Source organism: Epargyreus clarus, unplaced genomic scaffold (genome assembly GCF_041222505.1).
Source record: "Epargyreus clarus isolate Ecla_fem2 unplaced genomic scaffold, WU_Ecla_fem_2.2 ptg000034l, whole genome shotgun sequence".
In the NCBI taxonomy this organism is placed as follows: domain Eukaryota; kingdom Metazoa; phylum Arthropoda; class Insecta; order Lepidoptera; family Hesperiidae; genus Epargyreus; species Epargyreus clarus.
This window is the reverse complement of record NW_027332239.1, coordinates 8,418,857-8,441,022: the sequence shown is the minus strand read 5'-3', so window position 1 is coordinate 8,441,022 and position 22,166 is coordinate 8,418,857. Positions and strand designations below refer to the sequence as shown.

Below are 22,166 nucleotides of genomic sequence, written 5' to 3'. Positions count from 1 at the left end.
TCCCCCTGGTAGATACTCAAAGAGGTTAAGTTCTAAATTTTGTGCATGGATTTTTTCATAAAAAGGTTTTTTAATATTATAGAGACGAGCACCTGTCAGTGATTACTACTGCCCATGAACATCTCTTAACAACCCCACCTAGGTAGGTTCTGCCCCAGAGGTCTAAGTTGGAACGTATTGCACATGTGTGTCTCATTCCTTCTCCTCCAAAAAATCTGATATTCCAACCTGAGGTCGGCCACAGATGCGCCGCTACCCCTGAGGACTAAGCTGGAACGCCTCGGATAAGTCTGTCTCCCTTACCACACCCTTCAAACCGGAACACAGCAGCGCCTAACACTGCTGTTATTAGGCAGAAATAGGTGTGGCGGTGGTGCCGCCGGAGTTGAACCACAGGGGGTTCTACCACCTTGCTAATAAGTGTTATGTTGGTGCCTCCAGAATCTAACCACAAAGGGTTCTACCATCAACTCATTAAAAATATCCAACTTATGTATTACCCCTTCATAACTTGGGTACTTTTAATAATTTACATTCATACCCCACCCACCTTCACCTACACACATTCACCTTTGTATAACTGGGTTACAGTTAGATAAGCTACCAAAAATAAAACAAAACTAAATAAAACTTTAACCTTTTGTCTAACAAAGTACTTAGAAGCTATCTCTACTGTCTGCTAAGGCTGTTTAAAACCGTTTTCACCGCTTAAGTGTCGAGAAAGGCATTTAGATGCTGATCACTTTAACATGTTAATATCGTCATGGCACGAACCCTCCTTTGCCCTGTTTATTACGTGCCCTAAGAATCGTGCACTTGTTTGATTTTCAATTGATTATACTACAAGATTACCCGCTTATAGGCGCATAAAATTTGATTTAATTGTTTACGGAAGGCCGCAGTTTCAACTGCGTGCAACTTTGTGCAGTTTTTAATTTTTTACGCATGAATTCTCGATAAAAAGTAGCATAAACCACTCTCTGTAATGTCTCTAAAATATCTGCACACTGTTTGTCAGGATTTTCGCACTATACAAACCATTATAGGAAGTGACACAGGTCAGTTTTATTATTAATATTATGTACAATTTTCGCATAAAAATTGAAAAGAGCATACCGGTCTCTCCTATTGCGGGTTCTGTAAACATTTCGTTGTAGATACATACCTATCTTTTATAAAAAAAGTAGAGAGATTGATCTTGTCCTATTTTAATATCATAATATTATCCTTGTTTGATCGTTTTTAATATAAACCCACGCATAACATTTACCATTCATAAATCATTACACAATAAAACATCTTCAAACTCAACAAACAACGTGTATTTGTTGAGAAATTTCCTGGAAAACTCTCATTGAGTACCCAATTCAGATATTATCGTGAGTTGGTTTCCGAGACTTCCATAATTCGCGGAACACCCACATAAGCTCCTACGACCGCTCCGCCGGAACATCGGAGGGATTTTCTCAACAAACACTCGTATTACATGCCTCTACTCGTGCTTGGAGCACTTATTTCGATAGTAAAAGCTTCATACCGTAATACTAGGCTTTGTCCCGCTATTTTCCAATTCTCAATATAGTCTTACATTTTACGTAAAATCAAACATTCTGTTTTGATTTTAAAGGGTATCTTCTAAGCGACAAAAGTGTTTTTACTTTTATTTAAACTTTGTTACTTCGTGTGTATTTGACGGCCAAGTTTCAGCTGAATTTTAATCCAGTTTGCTCCAAATATTAAACTGAAATTTTGCTTACAGGATAGGTTTAGATGACAATGCACGATGAGCTTGGTGACGTCATTCTAAATTCAAGATGGTAGACCAATTTATTTTTATACTAACCTTTTACACGGGTATCAAATAAATGGGTTTTGTGAAATAATATTTCTATTTAAATATTTATTTATATCTTTTTATTTTTTTTTTCATTATCATCATCAACCCATTACTGTCCCACTGCTGGGCACGGGTCTCCTCTCATAATGAGAAGGATTAGGCCATAGTCCACCGCGCTGGCCAAGAGCGTATTGGTAGACTTCACATACCTTTGAGATTTTTTTTATTATACATCTCTCAGGTATGCAGGTGTCCTCACGATGTTTTCCTTCACCGTTTTAGTAAGTGATAATTAATTTCTAATACGCACATAATTTCGAAAAATCAGAGGTACGTGCCTGGGATTTGAACCTCGGACCCCTCGATGGAGAGGCCGAGTTTCTTAACCACTAGGCTATCACTGCCGTCACTGCCGTGTCTAATTTTTTTTAAATATAAATTTATTTGTATTTTGACTACCATGAGTTAGAACGATGATATGCCGTCCACCGCGCAGGAGACTTCAGATTCCATTTTCGCCCAAATAGAAGATACATTCAGATATTTCTTCTAAATTTTAGGATTCAGTGTACCTATTTATAATGTGCGCTGAGCGTGTGCCTACTTCTACCTTTTTTTTTTTTTCTCGCGGGGGAAACCTTCAAAAGGTACCCGACGACGTGGGAGCGACGTCGGGTTATGTGGGATTTTTACCGCACTAAAACCCCCCCGGTGGCCGTCCTCAACGCTTGTTGGAGAACTCCGGGATCTCCGACGGAACACAACCGGAGCCCTCCAAGCGCGATGCCCCGATCGGGCTCTACCCTGGAGGAGCAGTTTTCGCTCCTCCCACACCATGTAGTGTTTACGACGGTATGCGACCACACATACCGCCGTCCTTCCCGGGGTCGCTAGCTGGACGGTTCGAACTCCCACTCTTGCCGCCCGCAACCCCGGAAGCCCCCTTTTAGTCGCCTCCTACGTCAGGCAGGGGATACCGTAGCCCTATTCTAGTCCCGGAACTACAGGGACAGTGCCTACGTCTACCTAGGCATCTGTAATCTGTTTAATAACCAAATACAGAGATCCTACGTGTGGGACTGAATTCACACATTCGTATATTTACCAATGAATATTCAGTCTAAAATGTCTATATGCAGTTTTAGAATACTTGTGGAAACGTATATATTTATTCATTTGACCTTTGTGGTGTGATAATAAAATTTTATCATAGAAAAACAAGGATTTAGTAGTGTAGCCACAATCTGAAAGGAAGAATAGATAAATAATTATGATTATCTTAATTTTAGCATGTTTACAAGTGATTATTGATACTCATATCTACTAATGACTTTTCCCAATGCTGTTTGTTATTTATCATATTTTTGTAATACCCAATAAAGACGCTTTTTACAATCTATACACAGAACCCCACACGATGATTCCTTGTGTTATAGTCCATGGTAGGAATAATTACACAAAGACGAAAATAACACCCAGACCAGAAAAGAAATTTAAATTAAATGTTTGGGTGTCTGGCTGGCCGGGATCGAACCCGGAACCTTCTACGCATAGCACCACTATATTACCAACTACGCCACGCGCTACGTCGAAACATAACAGGTAGGTACTCGTAACTAACTTATTTCTAAAGCACACATAACTTTAAGAAAATAGTGCGTACCTGGGATTCGAACCTGGATTAGCTCCCGTAGCTGGAAATTCATACTACTAAGCTATCAGTATTTTGCCCTGAATATAAGAAAAATAAATAAACTGGCTATTATAGGATTTGCGAAGATATTTAGACTATTTTTCGAGTCTCCCGCGTTTTGCAAACACCGTAAAACAAACAGTTGGGAATCGATTTCCGATACTCGTGGAGGTTGCCTTTACATCCTCATTATAAAACATATATATTGGTGGACAACGGAGGCACTTTATTATAACATCTGGTTTGGTAAAGGAGACATACTTTCCAACTTAGTCCTCAAGGGTAGCGGCTCATTTGTGGGCAATCTCCGGTAGGGATCTAATCTTGTCTAGGGTTGATGATAGGACAGATGTCCATGGACGGTAGTAACCAGTTACCATCAGGTCGACTGCATGCTCGCCTACTCTTCTATTTACAAAAAAAAACCATTGGCGCATGCAGTGGTTATGCCGCATATCTGTAATCAACACCACCGTATCTGTAATTATGTTGAAGGTGGTAGAACCCTTTGTGGTTCGACTCCGGCGGCACCACCGCCACACCTATTTCTACCTAATAACAACAGTGTTAGGCGCTGCTGTGTTCCGTTTTGAAGGGTGTGGTAAGGGAGACAGACTTTTCCGAGGCGTTCCAGCTTAGTACTCAGGGGTAGCGGCGCATCTGTGGTCGACCTCAGGAAGGAACATCTAATCCTATCTGGGGCTGATTACAGATGTCCATGGGCGGCAGTAGCCACTTACCATCAGGTGGACTGCATGCTCGTCTGCTACTCCTATATCTATTATAAAACAAACCTGAATAATTTTGTACTTATAGGACTATTTATACAGTCCAATTAACTAACTATAAAATCAAAGAGTCAATACCTGTCAAAGTTATCCTCGAGCCATTTTCGAAGGAAAACTCGAACATAAATAAACAACGAAAATTTTAACAAACAGGTAAGTTGTTTTAACAAACTCATTTTGTTTATAGATAAGTTGGTTTCGTGTTTCTATTGTACTCGAGATAATTAAGCTGAAAGTTCACCAAACCTTGTGTTAGGTATTAGGGATGGGATAGGGATTAATTAATCGAAAAATCGATATTTTGCTATCTCTGAAACCAGAATATCGATATTAGATTTTTGTCGTTACATAATTATAAAAAAAAAATCTTGTAAAATAAACCGGGAACCGATTTTTGAAAAATTAATTCCCTTGTTCTCGATTTTTTTAGATCGATTACAATCTCGATTTCAAAATCAATCTTATTCTGAACGACTCCGCATCCCTATTTGGTAGATACGTATTAATATCGTATTAATATAATAACGTATTAATATTATAAATAAATCTCAAAAACTAGGTACTTACATAGAAGTACCTAGTATGGTATTCAGTGAAACAACGGAACCTATTTCGTATAAAAGTTTTTTATAGAGACTGTCCGAACTATTTTCTTTGAATGCATCTAGAGGAAAAATGCATGCAATACGCGACTTAATATTTTTGTAAACATAAAAATAGTGATTTTCTAAATATACACAGAGCAAGTAAATGTTATACCTGAATATTGTAGCACGCGAATACGTCGTTAATGGAAATAATTCGTCGAAAGATGTGATTGATGATTTATGTCCATTGTGTGTAATTACTGTGTATGTCCAATTAGTTCTGTAGTCCGTCGTATCTACTTCTGGTTTTATCACGGGTAATTTCTCAAAATGAGGTTTGAAGTATAGTCCACTACGCTGGCTTATTGCGTATTGGTAGACCTCACACACCTCGCAGAGCTTTTTAGTTACGAACTCTTATAGTGTACCTATAAGGTTTTTCTGGCAATGTTTTCCTTTAGGCAAGTGATAATCATAAACATAACTTTTACACACATCACTTTCGATAACAGGTGTGGTATTTAAACCTTAGAGAGGGATGAGCGCCTGTCAGTGGTAATACCACTCTCTATCACATCCCTCTATCACATGAGGAATACCTCATGTGATGTGCGTGCAAAGCGCAGGCACTACATCTCAAGAAATAAATCCAGTATTGGATTCAGTCGCATCCACCTCCATATGCTCAGGGACTGAAAAGGTGGCTTTCAGTGGAAACCGGTGAGTCCCGTGCGCCTGCAATGTAGTGGATGGGTAGGTGCATCATCCTCACTGATCCTTTACGCCATCTTCTTCACTTGCATCACTCCTTCTCAAAAGGATCGCAAACCTTATATTCCCGACCAGAGAAGTATAGATGCACATTATCTTAAATTTTTATGAACTTAAATTTATTAAGTTATAAGTTCATATTGTCATACTTCTAACGTGCTGATTAAAATAAAAAAGGAAATAATATTTCATTCATAAACGTTTCCTCATTTTAGAAGTGCGCCGAGCAACCCATCTGACCCACGCCCGCATCCGAATTCATTAATTCATCCCGCTCGAGATTATTGTCACCAGGTGACACACTTACACAGGACATCCTGATTTTAAAAGTAAAGAATCTACTTTAATAGCAAAAAAGGTTGACAAAGTGATAACACCCTTCAACGGTTTCACTCCGGAAGCACTATCATGGAGATAGTTTTTATTGCCTATTTTTGCCTTAGAGCAGCAGGGTTGAGCGCTGCTGTGTTCTGGTTTGAAAGGTACGTAATCAGATAAATATAAGCAATAAGAGTTTGGCAGAGGGAGATCTCCCGCCGGGCTATGTGATCGTGCCCGGGGAGCGGCCATGCTCCTAGTCTCAGTTCGGAACTTGTATATATGCAAGATGTTTAGAAAACTTCGATAGCGTGATTCAGCAGCGCCATCTCTTGACGAGTAGCAGAAAGTCGCTATACGGACATTGTGTTAATATAAACAACCAGTAAGCTTGTCCCAGTTGGACTATTTGTTTAAATATGAACTTACGTATTAAAATGCCACATTGTGGTGGTAGCGAATATAATACATGTAATTTTTATTAGTTACCGACTAAAGATTCGATTTCGGCCAAAAATGCCGATGCTTTTGTTTCGATTTGTTTGATCACTAGCTAATTTTATCCTGTAAACTTCTAGAATGTGGCAACACTACAAACAACCTCGCCGACAGCCATCAGCGAAAGCTTTATCTATTCATAATAATACTTTGGGACATTTTCATTTAAAACAGAGCTTAAGTTATTGGAAATTTATCTCATGTAATTCAATCGTCCGATATTTGTGGCTTCCACAATCAAATAGAGGTCACGTTAAATGTATAAAGGAAATTGGCTTTGTACGCAGAAGTGTTAGATATTTTTATTTTATTGCTTACATCCGATCCTTATCTATCGTAATCTATTGTATAGTTGTATCTTTGTAACTATGTACATTGTATATCTGGTCTATAAATAGTTGCCTATCTTTGCGAATGTAGTAATAAATTAAATTTTCCATTTTTTGCATATTAGTGTGATGTGTCATAATTTTGATTTTATTTACACAGTAAATGGTAGGTATAAATAAAGTTTGCTATACTATATAAGAAATCAAACCAATAAGATACTTACGACGACTTTCACCGACTGTCGTTGACGATCAACAGTGAGCGACTGTCGCCGCCTACGACTAGCGACCGCTGCCGTCCGTAAGTCGTGTATCGTATGAGGCCACGAAAAGTACAATCGAGAAAATAATGGTACGGCCGTGCCGCTTTTTTTTGGCTCGACTTGGCGGAGGCACTGCCGTGCCTCCAGATTACAGGAAAATCCATATAAGTTCTACGTTGCAATTTAACAAAGGAATTATTCGTCTAAATTTCAGCATAGAATTTACGCGGTTAGCATAGAATTACTTCAAACGGTAACATGAAATCTCGCCGCACATGTACATAAATCGGATTAGGAATTGAAACTATTCACCGAATTTTACCTGGAATTATATTCAGAACGAAGCAACAGTGCGGAAGGGTATTTACGCTGCGTTTCAACAGTAACCACGTACTGAAACACATGGTACAGTGTATCTCAACCTTTTTCATAACACGCTCTTCTTAACTAAAATATTTCTATGGCGTCTAATTTCTACAACTTTTATATTTAGTTTCATAATTTGCTACTTATCGTTTATCGATATAATTAAGTACCAAAAATAAATATTCACAATACATATTTTATTTGTAAAAATATGTGTTCAAATTTTATGCTTTTTGTTCTTTTTTACTGTGGCTTTGCGACTCTTCCCGACCTCCTACGGAGACATGGCGACCTCTCAAGGGCCCGTACGAAACGCCGTAAAGGAAAATAAAACTTACGTTACACAGTTTTGTGAATAATTAAGGTACTATTTACATGTGTAGATACTGTAGGTTCTATACATCTATCTACGAGGTTTCATACATCTCGTAGTAAATACTTACTTCTTAGCTGAAAGATATCAAGTAAGCCATATCTTAGTAAATGTGAAGGTTATCTGAAGGAAAATAATAAAATAAATAATTTTGTATGCAATCGATTTTATTTTGGTAACCATCCAGTTGAGTCTTATATTATTCAACAAAATATAAAAATAACAACATTTTATTTTGCTGCAATCGAAAAGAATTTAACCATGTATATCCATTGCTTGAATAAGATTCATTATTCTGTTATACACCAACGTCTTTGCATCTATACCCCACATGAAATCAATATGGGAGAATCGCCTATTTGTAACCCTGAATTTGCCTATAGGTGCACCTAATTCTCTGAATAACCTAGTGACGTCATTAATATGTGCGAATGGATCATTTTCAGAGTAGTGCAAGAAAACTGGTGCTGTAACCTTAGACAAATCATACGCTGGTGGGTTCCGTCTGCCATACACTCTAAGATTCCTTATTGTGCCGTAGTCGAAGCGACGGAAACGTTTACCGTCTATACCCTGTCCATAGTGGGCCAGTTGCCTCACGGATGCACCAGCTGGAGTGTGACCCAGCTTCACCGGTAACATTGTCTGCAAATTTTAATTTGAACCATTAACATCTCAAACATATTCATAGTATTTCTACGCTATATCTTTTGTATAATAATAAAACTGAAATGAAATAATTTGTTAACAAATAATTATTTTCCATTTACAGAAAACAGGTCTCTCAACTCTCTTAGTTTAAAATGTGAATAGTTTAAGCAGATCTGTGCTTCAAATACTAAGCAATATAATGTCAGGTATACTTAGGGAAGTGCGAATTTTCTCCATTTTATTATATTTAGCTACCCATGTTTATTCGTACCGTATTATGTTGCTCTCTGTTCCAACCTCCCATCACAAACATAACATTGCTGCAAACAGCTTGGAAGACTACTTCGTCTCTACACAACGTTTGTCCTGCCCATGTCATTAAATTATTGTTTGGCAAAAATTCACCAATACCGACCAGGTTTGCTAGGCGCTAAAACATTAAAGTTACGTTAATAAAATTATTGATATACACTTTTATCAAACTGATTATGTAAATACGAAAATAATTACTGATAAATCTGTTGAGTAAGGTGCCAATGCATTAAATATAATATGTCTGTTGTGAGCCATATACGCCACTGGACCCATAGCATGCATTGAGATGATCTTCTCGTTGTAATCTGGACGAAGGGATCCCATCACAAAGAACACTGTAGTCCCCTGTGAGTGTCCTATGTAGTGCAGTCTCTTTTTCCCGGTATATTCGAGAGCATAATCAATCATAGCAGGCAAGTCAATGTTCCCTATTTCATCCCAGGAGAATTCCCAGAATCTCGTGTTCAGAATTGCGTCCGGGTTGAACCTGGTATGTCTACGAGAATAATAGTTACCACGAGCGTTGCCCATCCAGACGTCATAACCTTGTTCGGCAAGGATATAACCTGAAAATGATAATTAGGTATACTTATAAGCTGACTCTGAAAATACTTTTAGTATTTTTTTTTATTTTACCATTTTTATTTTGAAATGTAGTAAGGTATTGATTAAACTCAAAAGTATTAACACTAAACTAATAAACGTCCTATAATTAGTAGTTTTAGTAAAATATCTTGTTGAACTTGATATTGTTTTCATATCTTGTTTCTCGACCTCCCCTCGACCTACTACAGATTCTACAAAGAAGTTTGCGAACCACACTTTGAAAAACGCTGGGTTAGACGTTACACTAACGAATGATAACGATCCTATGCTTGTGATATTATTTAATAACATTTTAAGGGGGTGATACAAATAGATATAAAAAGGGCATTACCAAGGGCGGTACCAGGGCCCATTAGGACAAAGTCAGCAGAGGAGGAGAACAAGCCATGCATCACGAACACGATTGACTTGTTAGGGTCGGGGCGATTGTTTGCATCTCGCCCGTGCGGGATGCGGTGCATTCCCAGAATGTACCCATCTTCAGTAGTTACAAAGTGCTCCTCCAAGGGGTAATTATATTTGCGGACTAATTCCGGCTGTAATCAAAAACTTTAATATTTAATGTCTGTTAAGTAAGTTCATTTATTTAATTATGTAACGGGTACTTCAACTCACAAATAGTGCAAAGTTATGTGCATAAAGATTTTAGTTTGTATTGTATATGAAATACAGAAAAAATATAACCTTCTCCTTTTCGAGGTCGGTTAAAAAGAAAAATTAACTAGACGTAGGGTAGATAAATTAATCTACCACTAGTACTTGTCAACGGTTTCTTCCCGCCACCGGAGTTTGGCCGTGACCACAATGCATGCAATTGGCCCGAAATGTCAACAATAACTACATTAAAAACCGCGTATTATAAGTACCCATTACTTATAAAAATAACTTATTACAATTATCGCAACATGCACCAAGAAAATTTACAAATACACTAGCAGAGCTACTTTTAGCATCTGCTGGATTGCTTACATAAGCTGTAACATCCAGCAGGTACTAAAATAGCTCATCTTGGATCGTAAATCACGATTTAAAGTAGGTCTACTCAATGTAACTTACGACATCGAGGCGAGCATCTTCGTAGATGTCATTAGAATATCTCCCGCCAAGCTCCGACGACTTCATCAATTGTTCTATGTATTCTGCGTGAGGCGAGGCTGCTGCAGCGGCTAGCAGCAGGCCTACAGCCAGGCCCAAACGTAACATTGCTTTTGGCAAACGGATACATATGCTTCAAGGTAAACAATGACCCATGGTATTTATATCATCAGAAATAATAAATTACGATAATGATAATTAATGACGCAGATTTTGGCAGTTTGGCTACAAATTATAAAACAGGTCCCGTATATGAATTTGAAAAACTTTAAAGTAATATTTGATTACTTTATCTATTCTTTCCAAATTTGGATATAACTTAAGTATAAGTAGGTAAGTAGGATCTACCGACTTCAACATCCTATTTAAATATTTTTTTACTTTTAAGGGATTTAATAGTTGGGTAATTTTATTGTAAAATGGCGTAAATTTTATATTTTACTAATGATCTCTAATATTTTGTTATCTAGGTAATCTTTTCATATATCAACTTCAAAATCATTGATATTGCTACTGTGAAAACATGTTATCAAAGGATTTACATACTTATTATCGATTTAACAAATCTGATTTTGATTGTATTTAAATTGTAATCCTAATATTCCTTCTACTTAAATATCTCCTAAATAAGTACCTTTAGATTAGGTATTATGACTAATAATAGGTATCTGATAGCACTCTTTTATGCTACAGCTACGTGTGTTTGTTTTTTTTTTTTACTCTAGATATTGGTTTAATGTATATAATTTTATGACAATTAACATCAATTTATTAGGATTGTATTAGTGAACCTTTTTACTTTGCTAGTTACTTTTCTTTTTATTCAGGTTTCGCGACGACCAGGAGGTCATACCCTAACCTTTTGAAAACACTGTATTGAACAGTATCTCTACAGTAGTGATACGCAAAGTGAAAATTATTTCAACTATGATGCTGGAGCGCTGGGTTTGTATTTTGAAGCCTATCGTCTGATACACAAACTGGCCTATAAGAGACTTTAGCGAATTCGTTCACGTGTACATAAAGGACATGCGGGTAAGCTTTAACCGCGTGTCAGAAAAAGTCCTTAGTTTTATCACGACCCCACTTTACGGACATCAGTTTACAAAACAGACGTCATGAAGGGCATCGGAGTTACATTATCGGTCATGAAACTGTAAGTTAGCAACCGAATGTCTCCTACGCCAGCGAGATACACTATGCATTTAACAATTTTAAAACTTTTGTTAATCATTTATTTTTTGTGCATAAAAATGATAAATTAGGTACATTAAGTACGTATATAATTGTCCCTCTAGCGTCGGGACCATAATAGAGCTACGGTATCCCCTGCCTGACGACTAAAAGGAGGCTTTCAGCGGGGTTATACCGGGAAAAAACCCACATAGCCCAATGCCGCTCCCATGCCTCCCATGACATTGGGTACCTTTTGAAGCCCCCCCCCCTCGACTAAAAGGTATGTACATTCCTAAACAAATCCTGGATTTATATGTATCTCAAGATTTCTATAACAAGGGAGTAGTTAATAAGCTTACAGTTCAACCATTGTACTGTTTCCCGTAGACACCTATGACCAACAGTATATAGAACAGCTTCTGCATGAAGCCGATCAAAGAAAGGTTGTCTCTTGTGATAAATACGTGGCGGTGGTACCAACACACTTTTCAAACTGTTAATCTTTCTTAACATTACACTAATCAGATACATACTTGTACCTAGAGAAATAATTTGTCAGGTAATCTATATTATCTGACAAAATCCTCACAAATTTATTTCTAACTCCAACCGGAAATGTGGCATGTCAGAACAAAGACTTAATATTATTTATGTATGTATTTTTAGAAGTAATAAACTGTTTTGAAAGAAATTGATTTAATTTAATATTTCAATGTATCCTTAAATCGATGAAACATTTATATTACACATAATAATCACAATTCACTGTACTTATTACAGGTAATATTAGCCATGTATATCCATTGCCCGAATGAGATTAATTATTCTGTTGTACACCAAGGTCTTTGCATCTATGCCCCACACGAAATCAATATGTGAGAATCGCCTATCAGGAACTCTGAACTTGCCTATAGGTGCACCCAGGTCTCTGAAAAGCGCATTAACATCGTTTAGGTGGGCAAATGGATCATTGTCGGAGTAGTGCAAGAACACTGGCGCCGTGACCTTAGACAGATCATATGCCGGAGGGTTCAGTCTGCCGTATACTATAAGATTTCTAGCTGTGCCGTAGTCGTAGCGACGGAAGCGTTTATCTTCTATACCCTGTCCGTAGTGGGCTAGTTGTCTCACAGACGCACCGGCCGGACTATGACCGAGTTTCACTGGTAGCATTGTCTGAAAATTATAACCAATATTTTACATTTGATAGAAAATGGAGTATTCTATAGAGATTATAGAGCATAAATCCAGTAAGTACATGTAGAACTTTTGGTATCATAGTTTTATCTTCACAAACCATCTTGGGCTACTATCCCCTTACTTAGAAAAATAAACATTTACAAAATTTTGTGTTCTTGCATACGTAACGATGATAATATCGAACTGCCGCCCATGAACCCATATGCATTAAGTAATTAACTCCAGTTAAAGTTACGATTCACCGTTAAGTCGGTCCTGTGACCCACCACAGCCTTAAAACCAGAACATAGTGGCGGTAGTAACTCCTGTTCGAACCAACAAAGAGTTTTGCTGCATCAAAAGGTAAAATTCTTTGCGTCTTCCAATTAATAAATCTCGCGTCTTTTCATGTGCCTCAAATTATTCTAGCTTCATGTGTACGTACCGCATTATGTTGTTCCCTGTTCCATCCTCCTATCAAAAACATAATATTGCTGCAAACAGGCTGGAAGACACCTTCATCACTGCATAAGGCTTGTCCTGCCCAAGTCATCAACATATTATTTGGCGCAAATTCACCAATGCCAATCAGGTTCGCTATAAGCTAAAACGTCATAATTACGTTAATGAACTTGTTGATAAACAATTTTATCAAACTAATTACGTCAATACGAAAACAATTACCGATATGTCCCTGGAGTAAGGCGCTATCGCGACAAACAAAAGGTGTCTGTTATTAGCCATATAAGCTACTGGAGCCATAGCATGCATTGAGATGATCTTCTTATTGTAATCTGGACGAAGGGATCCCATCACGAAGAACGCCGTTGTACCTTGAGAATGCCCTATGTAGTGCAATTTTTCTTTTCCGGTATATTCGAGAGCATAATCAATCATTGTTGGCAAGTCAATGTTTCCTATTTCATCCCAAGAGAACTGCCAGAATCCAGCGTGAATTGCGTCCGGGTTTAATCTGATGTGTCTGCGTGAATAGTAGTTACCTCGAGCGTTGCCCATCCATACGTCATACCCTTGTTCGGCAAGTAGATAACCTGCAAAGAGACATTTCATTATGTATAGAGAATGAATATGTTCTAAATGGACTTGATCAAAGATGTGTGGCTATTCTCCCGGACTACTATATAAATCAGTAAACGTATTTGATAAATCTTTCCATATGATATTTTTTAACTGTTAGATATAACCAAAAACTTTACAAGGCTAAAGTATAATAATATGATGCAACTTCTTCGTAGCATCAATATTCAATTAAATGAAGTATGAGATTAATTTACTATGTATGCGAGTGAATAATTTGCGAGCAAATAAAAACACCTTACCAAGAGAGGTACCAGGGCCCATGAGAACAAAGTCAGCAGAGGAGGAGAGCAGGCCGTGCATCACGAACACCACTGGCTTATTACGGTCGGGGCGATTGTTTGCATCTCGCCCGTATGGAATCCGGTGCATTCCCAATATATAGCCATCTTCTGTCGTTACGAAGTGTTCTTCTAAAGGATAATTGTATTTGCGCACTAATTCCGGCTGTAAGCATTTTTTTTCATTTATCTAGATGTTTATTAACGCTTTAAGGTTTTCCATATTCGTAATCCCCCTTTATATTAGGTAATATTTTATCAGTGCAGTCTGTCATGGATACACACCTTTACCAAGACAGAAATCTTAATATTAATAATTATCGAACAGCACAGAATTATATTACGGTCTGGGAAATTGTTTGCATCACGCCCGTGAGAAATGGGGAGCATTCCCAATATACTCAACTTCACTCGCGCTCCTGAGTCTCAAGTGCTCCTCCAGCGAGTAATTGTATCTATTTGGAGACTAAGTCCAACTGTAACCATTATTTTAAACACCTACATATTTCTTGCAATATTTTATTTATATAATATAGAAGTAGTAAACGAACATGAAATCAAATTACACATTTAATTAAGTACACATTTTACCTATGTAGGTGGTTTTCTTTGTAATTTGTTCCTAAATTGAAAAGAAATACCAAATTAAAACCAGCAAATTATATACCAGACAAATAAAAGGCACATCAATAAATCTCCTGTCCATACGTTTTTTTTTATTGTTTAACATAACAAATAGGCAGACGTGCTACCTGATGGAAAGTAGTTAACGCCGCCTATGGGCATTTGCAACACCAGAGGAGTCGCCAATGCATCGCCGGTTTTGTATGAGACTTCTTTTTGCACCTTTTTTGAAGAGCCCCAAGTCATAGCACTCCGGGAATACCTCAGGAGGAAGCGCGGTAAGAACGTCTGTGCAAACCGAATCGTGGAGGACCGCCACGAGTCCAGTTGGAGTGGATGGAACTTCATCCTTCAGCGAGTGGTGCGGTGGAAGAATGGTGACATGTCTAAGATATTTAAAGTAGATGTATTCAAAGATAACTTACCACATCGAGGCTAGCATCTTCGTATGTATCGTTTGAATACCTCCCACTCAAATCTGATGATTCCATCAATTGTTTTACGTATGCTGCCTGGGGCGAGGCTGCTGCAACAGCCAAAAACACCCCCAAAGCCAGGTACACGCGTAACATAGCTTATGGCAATCAGAGAAAACTGATTGGAAGAAATCTAAGATCTTCAGTATTTATATCATCAGGAAAAATCATTATATTGATAAATTATTTTTATGACGTAGTATCGATCACTTTGGCGGCGAATAATAAGATTTCAGCAAGGTCCCGTATAGATACATTTGGATTACCAGATTGATTCTAAAATTTGCATATTAATCTGCGTCTCCCAGTAAACAGTGATTAGCGTCAACCGTCTACTGTCTCTCTCGAAAGGGGTTTAAAACATATTGGGGTGCTTTGGCCATGTGCGCTTTAGTAGTCTCTTCACGCACCTTAGACATTTTTTTTCATAATTCTCAGACGTGCAGACGTCTTCCTCAAAATGCCGTTTAGGAAAGTGATAATTAATCCCTTAAGTCAAGCTAGGTCAAAATTTTAGCCTCCATCTGTGGCATTTATGTCCCAAAAAGTAGTACTTAGTAGTTGTTCCCAAACAACTGTAGGTACGACTGAAAAAAATTTATATAAGAATATCCTTTCTCAATTAGTCTGTTGGGTATATATTTTTTCTTACGTAAGAACCCTAAATAATATTGTTAGGGGCAAAATTAGATCTTTGTTTTAACATACGTTATGAAATTATAGTGATTTTTATATCATACACCTAAATGACACGAAATACATAATTTCAAGTGTTATATAAGTTACATAATTAACAACCCATTTTAGAACTGACTTTAAAAAGAAGTAGTATTAAGTACCTATCGTAAGACGTTTTTTCTTTTTTTCTAAAGATCTCCAATGTTTTGTTATCTAAGTTCCTATGTACCTACTAATCTTTTCATAATTAAATCTTGTCTTATACTTACTCGTGTAAGCACGTAAAAAAACAATGACATTAGCTTTAATTTAAAGATATTATCACAGGATTTAAATACTATCTGTTTAAAAAATGGCTTTTGATCGTATTAAAATAATTTTAAGCTATGTATGATGGATAAAAGTATTACATATTAAATAGATACTCGTATATTTGAAGTATATTAGATATTATCTGCATAAAATTCTATTATTTTATATATTATTATTATCTAGCTTGCCTAGGAATGGAAATAGGTAATGTAAAACTCAAAGTAAGCGTGATTTACAAATTTATTAGGGAATTTAATTAAGGCACATTGGACTTAATAATTCCATAAAAACAAGGTAGAAAATGAGACATTTATTAGTAACGTAATTTATTTGCTTAATTTAAAAATAAAGATAATCTAATGTGTTACAAAAGTATTGAGATACATGATAGTTACCAAGCAAGAAAGCAAGTATGCAAGTAAATAACCATATTGGGTCAGTTGGGGTAATATTGGAGCCGAGGCAAAACCATGATTTAAATAATAGGCTAATTTAGATTTCTTTATTGAATTGGCAACATCATACATACAATCTTATTGATGATATTGCATGATGTTGAATGTTTAAAAAAATGTCATCAATTTAGTTACAAATTTCAATCGTATGGTTGTACCTCAGTTATAAAATAAGCCAATTGAAATAACATTATGTTATATTTTACAGCAGTCTTGTGTTTCTAACACTTATATCAATTTTAAATATAAACTTATTGTAAAATAATGTAATGTAAAAGAAATGAACTAAGATTACAGTGTTTTGATGTTAGTCTTTCTAGACATGGACATTATGAAGAATTTTATGCGAATGCTAGAAATCATCATCATCAGAGTCCAATGCAGCTCTTCTTCGGTCAAACTTGACAGTGCTGGATGACTTGGGCATCTGTTGATTGAGGGATTCCAACAGTTGTATAAGCTCTTGCTCGGATATTTTTGTGCGCACCTGTCCCATCTGAGCCATCCTGCAGATCATGTTTTCCACCATAGCACCCTTTTCTGGCTTGCTCAGTTTTATTGTGTTTACTGTAACAAATAACAGAGTAACATTGTTTAGAACTGTCATGGTTGAAAAATATCAGTAAATATGAATATGGAAATGGATTCTAAAATGATATTTTATCAAAATTAAAACATAATATTCAGTAACCATTTATAAGGTAATAAGGTTGGTTTCTCGTTAAAAATAACTACATTTCCATTGTGAAGCATTTCAGTAGATGGATGTGAACGCCATCTGACTAACATGAAAGATAACAAGTTTAGGTCTTAGGGAATGGCATCGCATCTGTGATCAGCATCAGGTAAGGTATATGGAGATGCTTATTGGTGTTCATGAGCAGCAGTGGCAACTTACCATCAGGTAAACTGCTTGTTAACTTCTTACTTTAAAAAAATCTACATCAAACGCGACTGAAATATAGATTAACTAGTAGGTAGTATAAATTGTTATTTACATCTGGCTCTTGCATCTTGGCTAAGAGCTTGGGCAAGTATCGAATGTTTCGCTTCCTCCATAGCTTGCATCCGCTCTTCCTGAGCCTTAGCTTGGTTTTGATCTCCTGTGCCCTGAAACGGTATACGCACATTTTTAGGAAAAAATAGTTTATTGATATGAAAAGTGCAGAAACAATAGGTTTATACAACAATTCAAACAAAAGCCCACAATAGTATATGAAATATTATGTAAATTAAGTATATTTTGTGGCTTTTAAGGTTAGATGAAATCATAACCAGTTAGAAAATAAAATTACTCACCCCATGTTGAGATTGTAACTGTGCAAGACGTTGTTGACGAATTCTTTCCAGTTCAGGGTCGTCCATTTTACTGAATTATACGGAAATTTACAGTTTTTAGTATTTTTTTATTTATACAAAGTGAAATCTACAGTAAAAACGACAATTAAAAAAAGTTATTTTCATTTTCAGCTGACAGCCTTATTTGTTAAATTCACAGACTATTTAGGACACCAGGCACTACGGTTGTAATACACAGATTATCTTATGTTTCGCTTTTTCTATGATGTGATTCTATGCCTGTGATTTATTATCTGTCCCACTGTCAGTTGTCACTGTCATTTACACGATTTTTTGATTTTGATATGACAAATGAAATTTGAAAATACAAATATTTTGTATAGACTTTAAGTAATGTGGCTAATAATGTAATTTATTTGGATTTTACATAATATAATTTATAAACATGATTCCTCTTTACGTTGACAATGGAGCGGCTTATGTGTGGAACTCTGAAGGTAATTTGAATCTCAGTTTATTTAAACTTTAGAACATTGTTATTTTGCATCAGCTCTTAAAATCTTTATCGACTTTTATAGATTGGTATACACTTCGAACGAAGTATAGAATATGTGGATCTTTGATTGGATCAGCGCCTGCATTTCCCCGACAAAATGATTTCCAAGGTAATTTTTTTGATACCACTGAAGCTCTTAAATAGGCGCCAGGCGCAAAAAAACGAAAATTAGTTAATAGATTCAACATTCAAAAGGTTAAAAAGAAAGTCCCCTAGAGACTTATAGGGATTGATAAACAAGGGGCGTACGTCGCTGGACTGACTGCCCCCCAAGACAAACATATAAATCCATAACCCTGTGCTGAATGTTCACAAGAAACAGATCGCATAAAGAACATAAATAAAAAATAAAAAAGTTAATAGATAAAATAGAAAAGCTTTGCTTATTTATAAATATAGTAAATAGTAAATAACAACACATTTTATTTATTTTTATTTTATTTATTTTTAGGCCGACGAGGCCTCAATTTCATGTGAGTAATTAATAAGGTATAGCATTTTTGTCTCGAATGTAATTCTTTATTTTCTTGAAAATCATAAAAAATACTTTGCTTATAGGATTACCAATGGCTCTCATGGCAGAGGAAGTTGGAGTATTAGTAGATATTGGTGCGTGTGAATTATTTGAACTGCCAAATATTACTAAGAAACTGAGTGATGAAGAAAAACAACAGATTATGGCATTAGACAAAAAGTAAGTTAATCAAATAATTAGTAAAGAAATGTATAAATACTAATTTGATTTTGTTTAAGAAAGGATCATAATATACCTATTTCTGCTTTATAATAGTAATACTAAGGGTTGTTGTGTGGATTTGAAGGGTGTGGTAGTCAAAAGATCCTTAATAGAAGTATTCCATTGGGTTCTCAAGGGTAGCATCCATGTGTGGTAGACTTCAAATAGGACTCCAATCCTGTTTGGGGTTAAGTACCATCAGGTTGACTGCATGCTTGTTTGCCTCCTATATTAAAAAACAAAAAAGAGTAATTACACTGCTGTATTTTGTAATGCGGTTTGAAAGATATGTTAAAACAGACATACATATGTTGAGAAATCTCTTAAATATAGTTGTTAAATATTTTAGATCCCTTGAGGAGCAAACGCGAACTTTAAGGAAACAAAGAATAGACCAGCTGACACAGAAGATTGATATCATTTTTGCAGGAAAAAGAAAAAAGTTGTTATCAAAAGGAGAAACTGGTAAGGTGGTCATTGATTACACCTACATTTTAGAGATAGTAGAGCAGTAGTAGTTGTTTGAGTAAGGAGGCACAATTGCTATACTTATTTCAGTCTAATAAACAGTAGAATTAAGTACTGCTGTGTTTTGGTTAAAAGGATTTGGTATTTGCAGTGTTTTTCTTGAAAGGGTTTGGTATGTGGAAGTCACTTTTCTGAGGTGGAACACCTTAGCCCTCAAGGGTAGCAAAGAATCTTTTGCCAACATTGGGTAAGACTCTAACATTATCTGAGGTTGATTACAGATGTCTAAGGATGGCAACAGCCACATACCACCAGTTGGACTAAACGCTCATTGCTTACACGTATATATAAAACACCCAAAAATATGAAATACTACCTGTAATGGTAGCTGTTAAAACTTAATTGCATTTGTGTCAAAAAAAGTATCATAGTATTATAGTATCAAAAAGATTTACATTTCGAAATTTTATTGTCAAACAGATGTAAAACTGGATAAGCAAACCTTATTACAGGAAGAAATCGACAAGCTGCCTAATATAGCACCAGCCCATGTTTTGGTGCACTTACCAACTGAACATTATATTAAAACAGGTAAGATTTTTTTTTTTAATAGTTTCTAGTATTTTATGGTAAAGAAATATAGCCTTACAAGGCATCAAACAGTTTTGCATGGGACTCGGCATGCATAGAAGTCGACCGATTTAAACACCTCATCTTCACAACAAGTGATGTCGTTCAAAAGTGATATACTTTCTGAAATATTTGTTCACATTGATGCAAAACAAAAAAAAACCTTTGATCCACTAAGAAGAAGTCAATTTTCTACGAAAATATATCTTTTACAATATTTCATCATTAAATCACTTATGTATTGATTTTATCACTGACGGGCGACACCAAAACTTTTTTTTTAAATGAAGCTTTCTTATTATGTACTTGTTTTTGCCCGCGGCTTCGCCCGCGTTTAAAAGAAATTAATATGACATATTAACATACATAAAACTGAAAATTCGTACCTTCATTGGAATGACAGTGGCGCCATCTGGCGAAAATTGATCGTACCAACTCTGAAACCTTCGTGGGCCTATGGACAACAACTTTAAAGATCATCACTTGATCAAATGTATAGTTTATGATTCAATCCTTACTAATATCGATTAAAATAATCGACTTAATGTTCTAAAAGATCGATTCTCCGATTTATCGATCTTAGATCGCCATCCCTAGTTCCCATGGGAATTCCGGGATAAAAACTATCCTATGTCCTTTCTCGGGTGTTAGACTATCTTTGTACAAAATTTAATTAAAATCGGTTCAGTGGTTTAGGCGTGAAGAAAAGACAGGCAGACAGAGTTACTTCCGGATTTATAATATTAGTACGATTTATGCCTTGTTAAACGTTTATAATATTAATAACAATGTTGAACATAAAGCAACCAAATAATAAGATGTTGAATTTGTTTCATTGTTTACAGAAACCAAAGAAGTTGATCTAACTGTGATACATCCCGGGTTCTCTAACATTATGACTTTTGTACGCTTTGCTGTTTACAAAAACTTATGGGAAAAAGGACATTATATTACAAGTGGATCCAAATTTGGAGCTGATTTTCTTGTATATCCAGGTATAAATATAATCATTTAAAAATCGTTAATTAAATTAATTTCGATGAAATGGCTATTATCTCTCAGATATACCCAATAATGTTTCTTGGGTATATCTGTGGCAACACTGTCACTACCTTATATTATTATTAAAAGGTTTAAATGACATTCTATCAGCATACTTTTTCTGCTTTCCTGTAAAAGCCTTTACTGAAAAGATGAGTTGTCTTCAGGGTTGACAAATCTATTCCCTTGAGTTTAGTAAATATGGGTAGTTTTTTAAGAAAACAATTTGTTTAATTCATGTACTTAGCATGTTACTTATTTTTTTAGGGGATCCAGTGAAGTTTCATGCAACATACATGGTTAAATGCATTGATAGCTCTAAGACATTTGTAAGACCAGCAAACTTGGTGGCATTCGGACGCCTGGCAGTTTCAGTGAATAAACTAGCAGTTCTCGCGTGCTGTGATAGTGCTGGACATGTTGAATATCAAACAATACAGTGGCATGATAGTATTAATGGGTAGGAAATAAATAAGTGTACAAATAAATTGCTTTATCATTTTTCACGCTTTCAAATTAAATACTTGATATGGATTTTTAAAAAGTTAGCTGCATTATAAAATAAAATACTCATAATCCATTCGCAACAAATATAATTATGTATTTGAGGAATATTTTCAAACAACGATTTAAATTCCACAAATTGAAAGAAAAAAGTTAATAGATT

General features: G+C 36.0%; 4 protein-coding genes across 4 annotated transcripts; 1 reads left to right on the top strand and 3 right to left on the bottom strand.

Annotated features, from left to right (window-relative positions):
• Positions 1-8,077: 8,077 nt before the first annotated feature.
• Positions 8,078-10,639, bottom strand: LOC140756061 (lipase 1-like). Its single transcript, XM_073091458.1, has 5 exons — positions 10,452-10,639; positions 9,727-9,931; positions 8,985-9,355; positions 8,746-8,904; positions 8,078-8,468 (listed from the first exon to the last, which is right to left on the bottom strand). Exons 1-5 carry the CDS (start codon positions 10,596-10,598, stop codon positions 8,079-8,081), a joined length of 1,272 nt encoding a protein of 423 aa, XP_072947559.1. The 5' UTR covers positions 10,599-10,639; the 3' UTR covers position 8,078.
• A 1,752-nt stretch (positions 10,640-12,391) lies between these two features.
• LOC140755965 (lipase 3-like) lies at positions 12,392-15,664 on the bottom strand. The gene is made up of 5 exons (XM_073091330.1): positions 15,274-15,664; positions 14,186-14,390; positions 13,530-13,897; positions 13,291-13,449; positions 12,392-12,842 (listed from the first exon to the last, which is right to left on the bottom strand). The coding sequence occupies exons 1-5, from the start codon at positions 15,418-15,420 to the stop codon at positions 12,453-12,455; spliced, it is 1,269 nt and encodes a 422-aa protein (XP_072947431.1). The 5' UTR covers positions 15,421-15,664; the 3' UTR covers positions 12,392-12,452.
• Positions 15,665-16,536: 872 nt separating this feature from the next.
• PDCD-5 (programmed cell death 5) lies at positions 16,537-18,274 on the bottom strand. The gene is made up of 3 exons (XM_073091320.1): positions 18,069-18,274; positions 17,768-17,879; positions 16,537-17,336 (listed from the first exon to the last, which is right to left on the bottom strand). Exons 1-3 carry the CDS (start codon positions 18,132-18,134, stop codon positions 17,122-17,124), a joined length of 393 nt encoding a protein of 130 aa, XP_072947421.1. The 5' UTR covers positions 18,135-18,274; the 3' UTR covers positions 16,537-17,121.
• A 103-nt stretch (positions 18,275-18,377) lies between these two features.
• Tsen34 (tRNA splicing endonuclease subunit 34) lies at positions 18,378-21,987 on the top strand. Its single transcript, XM_073091319.1, has 7 exons — positions 18,378-18,565; positions 18,647-18,733; positions 19,183-19,318; positions 19,710-19,825; positions 20,309-20,419; positions 21,304-21,453; positions 21,767-21,987. Exons 1-7 carry the CDS (start codon positions 18,514-18,516, stop codon positions 21,961-21,963), a joined length of 849 nt encoding a protein of 282 aa, XP_072947420.1. The 5' UTR covers positions 18,378-18,513; the 3' UTR covers positions 21,964-21,987.
• The last annotated feature ends 179 nt before the right edge of the window (positions 21,988-22,166 follow it).

Bases quoted from the DNA above. Each gene is read 5' to 3' on its own strand.
- LOC140756061 (XM_073091458.1), bottom strand. From the start codon at position 10,598: ATGTTACGTTTGGGCCTGGCTGTAGGCCTGCTGCTAGCCGCTGCAGCA. The intron at 9,932-10,451 runs GTAAGTTACATT...TTTTGATTACAG, and splicing joins AAGATGCTCGCCTCGATGTC to CCGGAATTAGTCCGCAAATA. The intron at 8,469-8,745 runs GTACGAATAAAC...TAAAATTTGCAG, and splicing joins ACAGAGAGCAACATAATACG to ACAATGTTACCGGTGAAGCT.
- LOC140755965 (XM_073091330.1), bottom strand. From the start codon at position 15,420: ATGTTACGCGTGTACCTGGCTTTGGGGGTGTTTTTGGCTGTTGCAGCA. The intron at 14,391-15,273 runs GTAAGTTATCTT...AAATGCTTACAG, and splicing joins AAGATGCTAGCCTCGATGTG to CCGGAATTAGTGCGCAAATA. The intron at 13,450-13,529 runs GTAATTGTTTTC...ATGACGTTTTAG, and splicing joins CTTACTCCAGGGACATATCG to CTTATAGCGAACCTGATTGG.
- PDCD-5 (XM_073091320.1), bottom strand. From the start codon at position 18,134: ATGGACGACCCTGAACTGGAAAGAATTCGTCAACAACGTCTTGCACAG. The intron at 17,880-18,068 runs GTGAGTAATTTT...ATACCGTTTCAG, and splicing joins AGTTACAATCTCAACATGGG to GGCACAGGAGATCAAAACCA. The intron at 17,337-17,767 runs GTAAATAACAAT...TATTTGTTACAG, and splicing joins CCAAGATGCAAGAGCCAGAT to TAAACACAATAAAACTGAGC.
- Tsen34 (XM_073091319.1), top strand. From the start codon at position 18,514: ATGATTCCTCTTTACGTTGACAATGGAGCGGCTTATGTGTGGAACTCT. The intron at 19,319-19,709 runs GTAAGTTAATCA...TAAATATTTTAG, and splicing joins ATTATGGCATTAGACAAAAA to ATCCCTTGAGGAGCAAACGC. The intron at 20,420-21,303 runs GTAAGATTTTTT...CATTGTTTACAG, and splicing joins TGAACATTATATTAAAACAG to AAACCAAAGAAGTTGATCTA.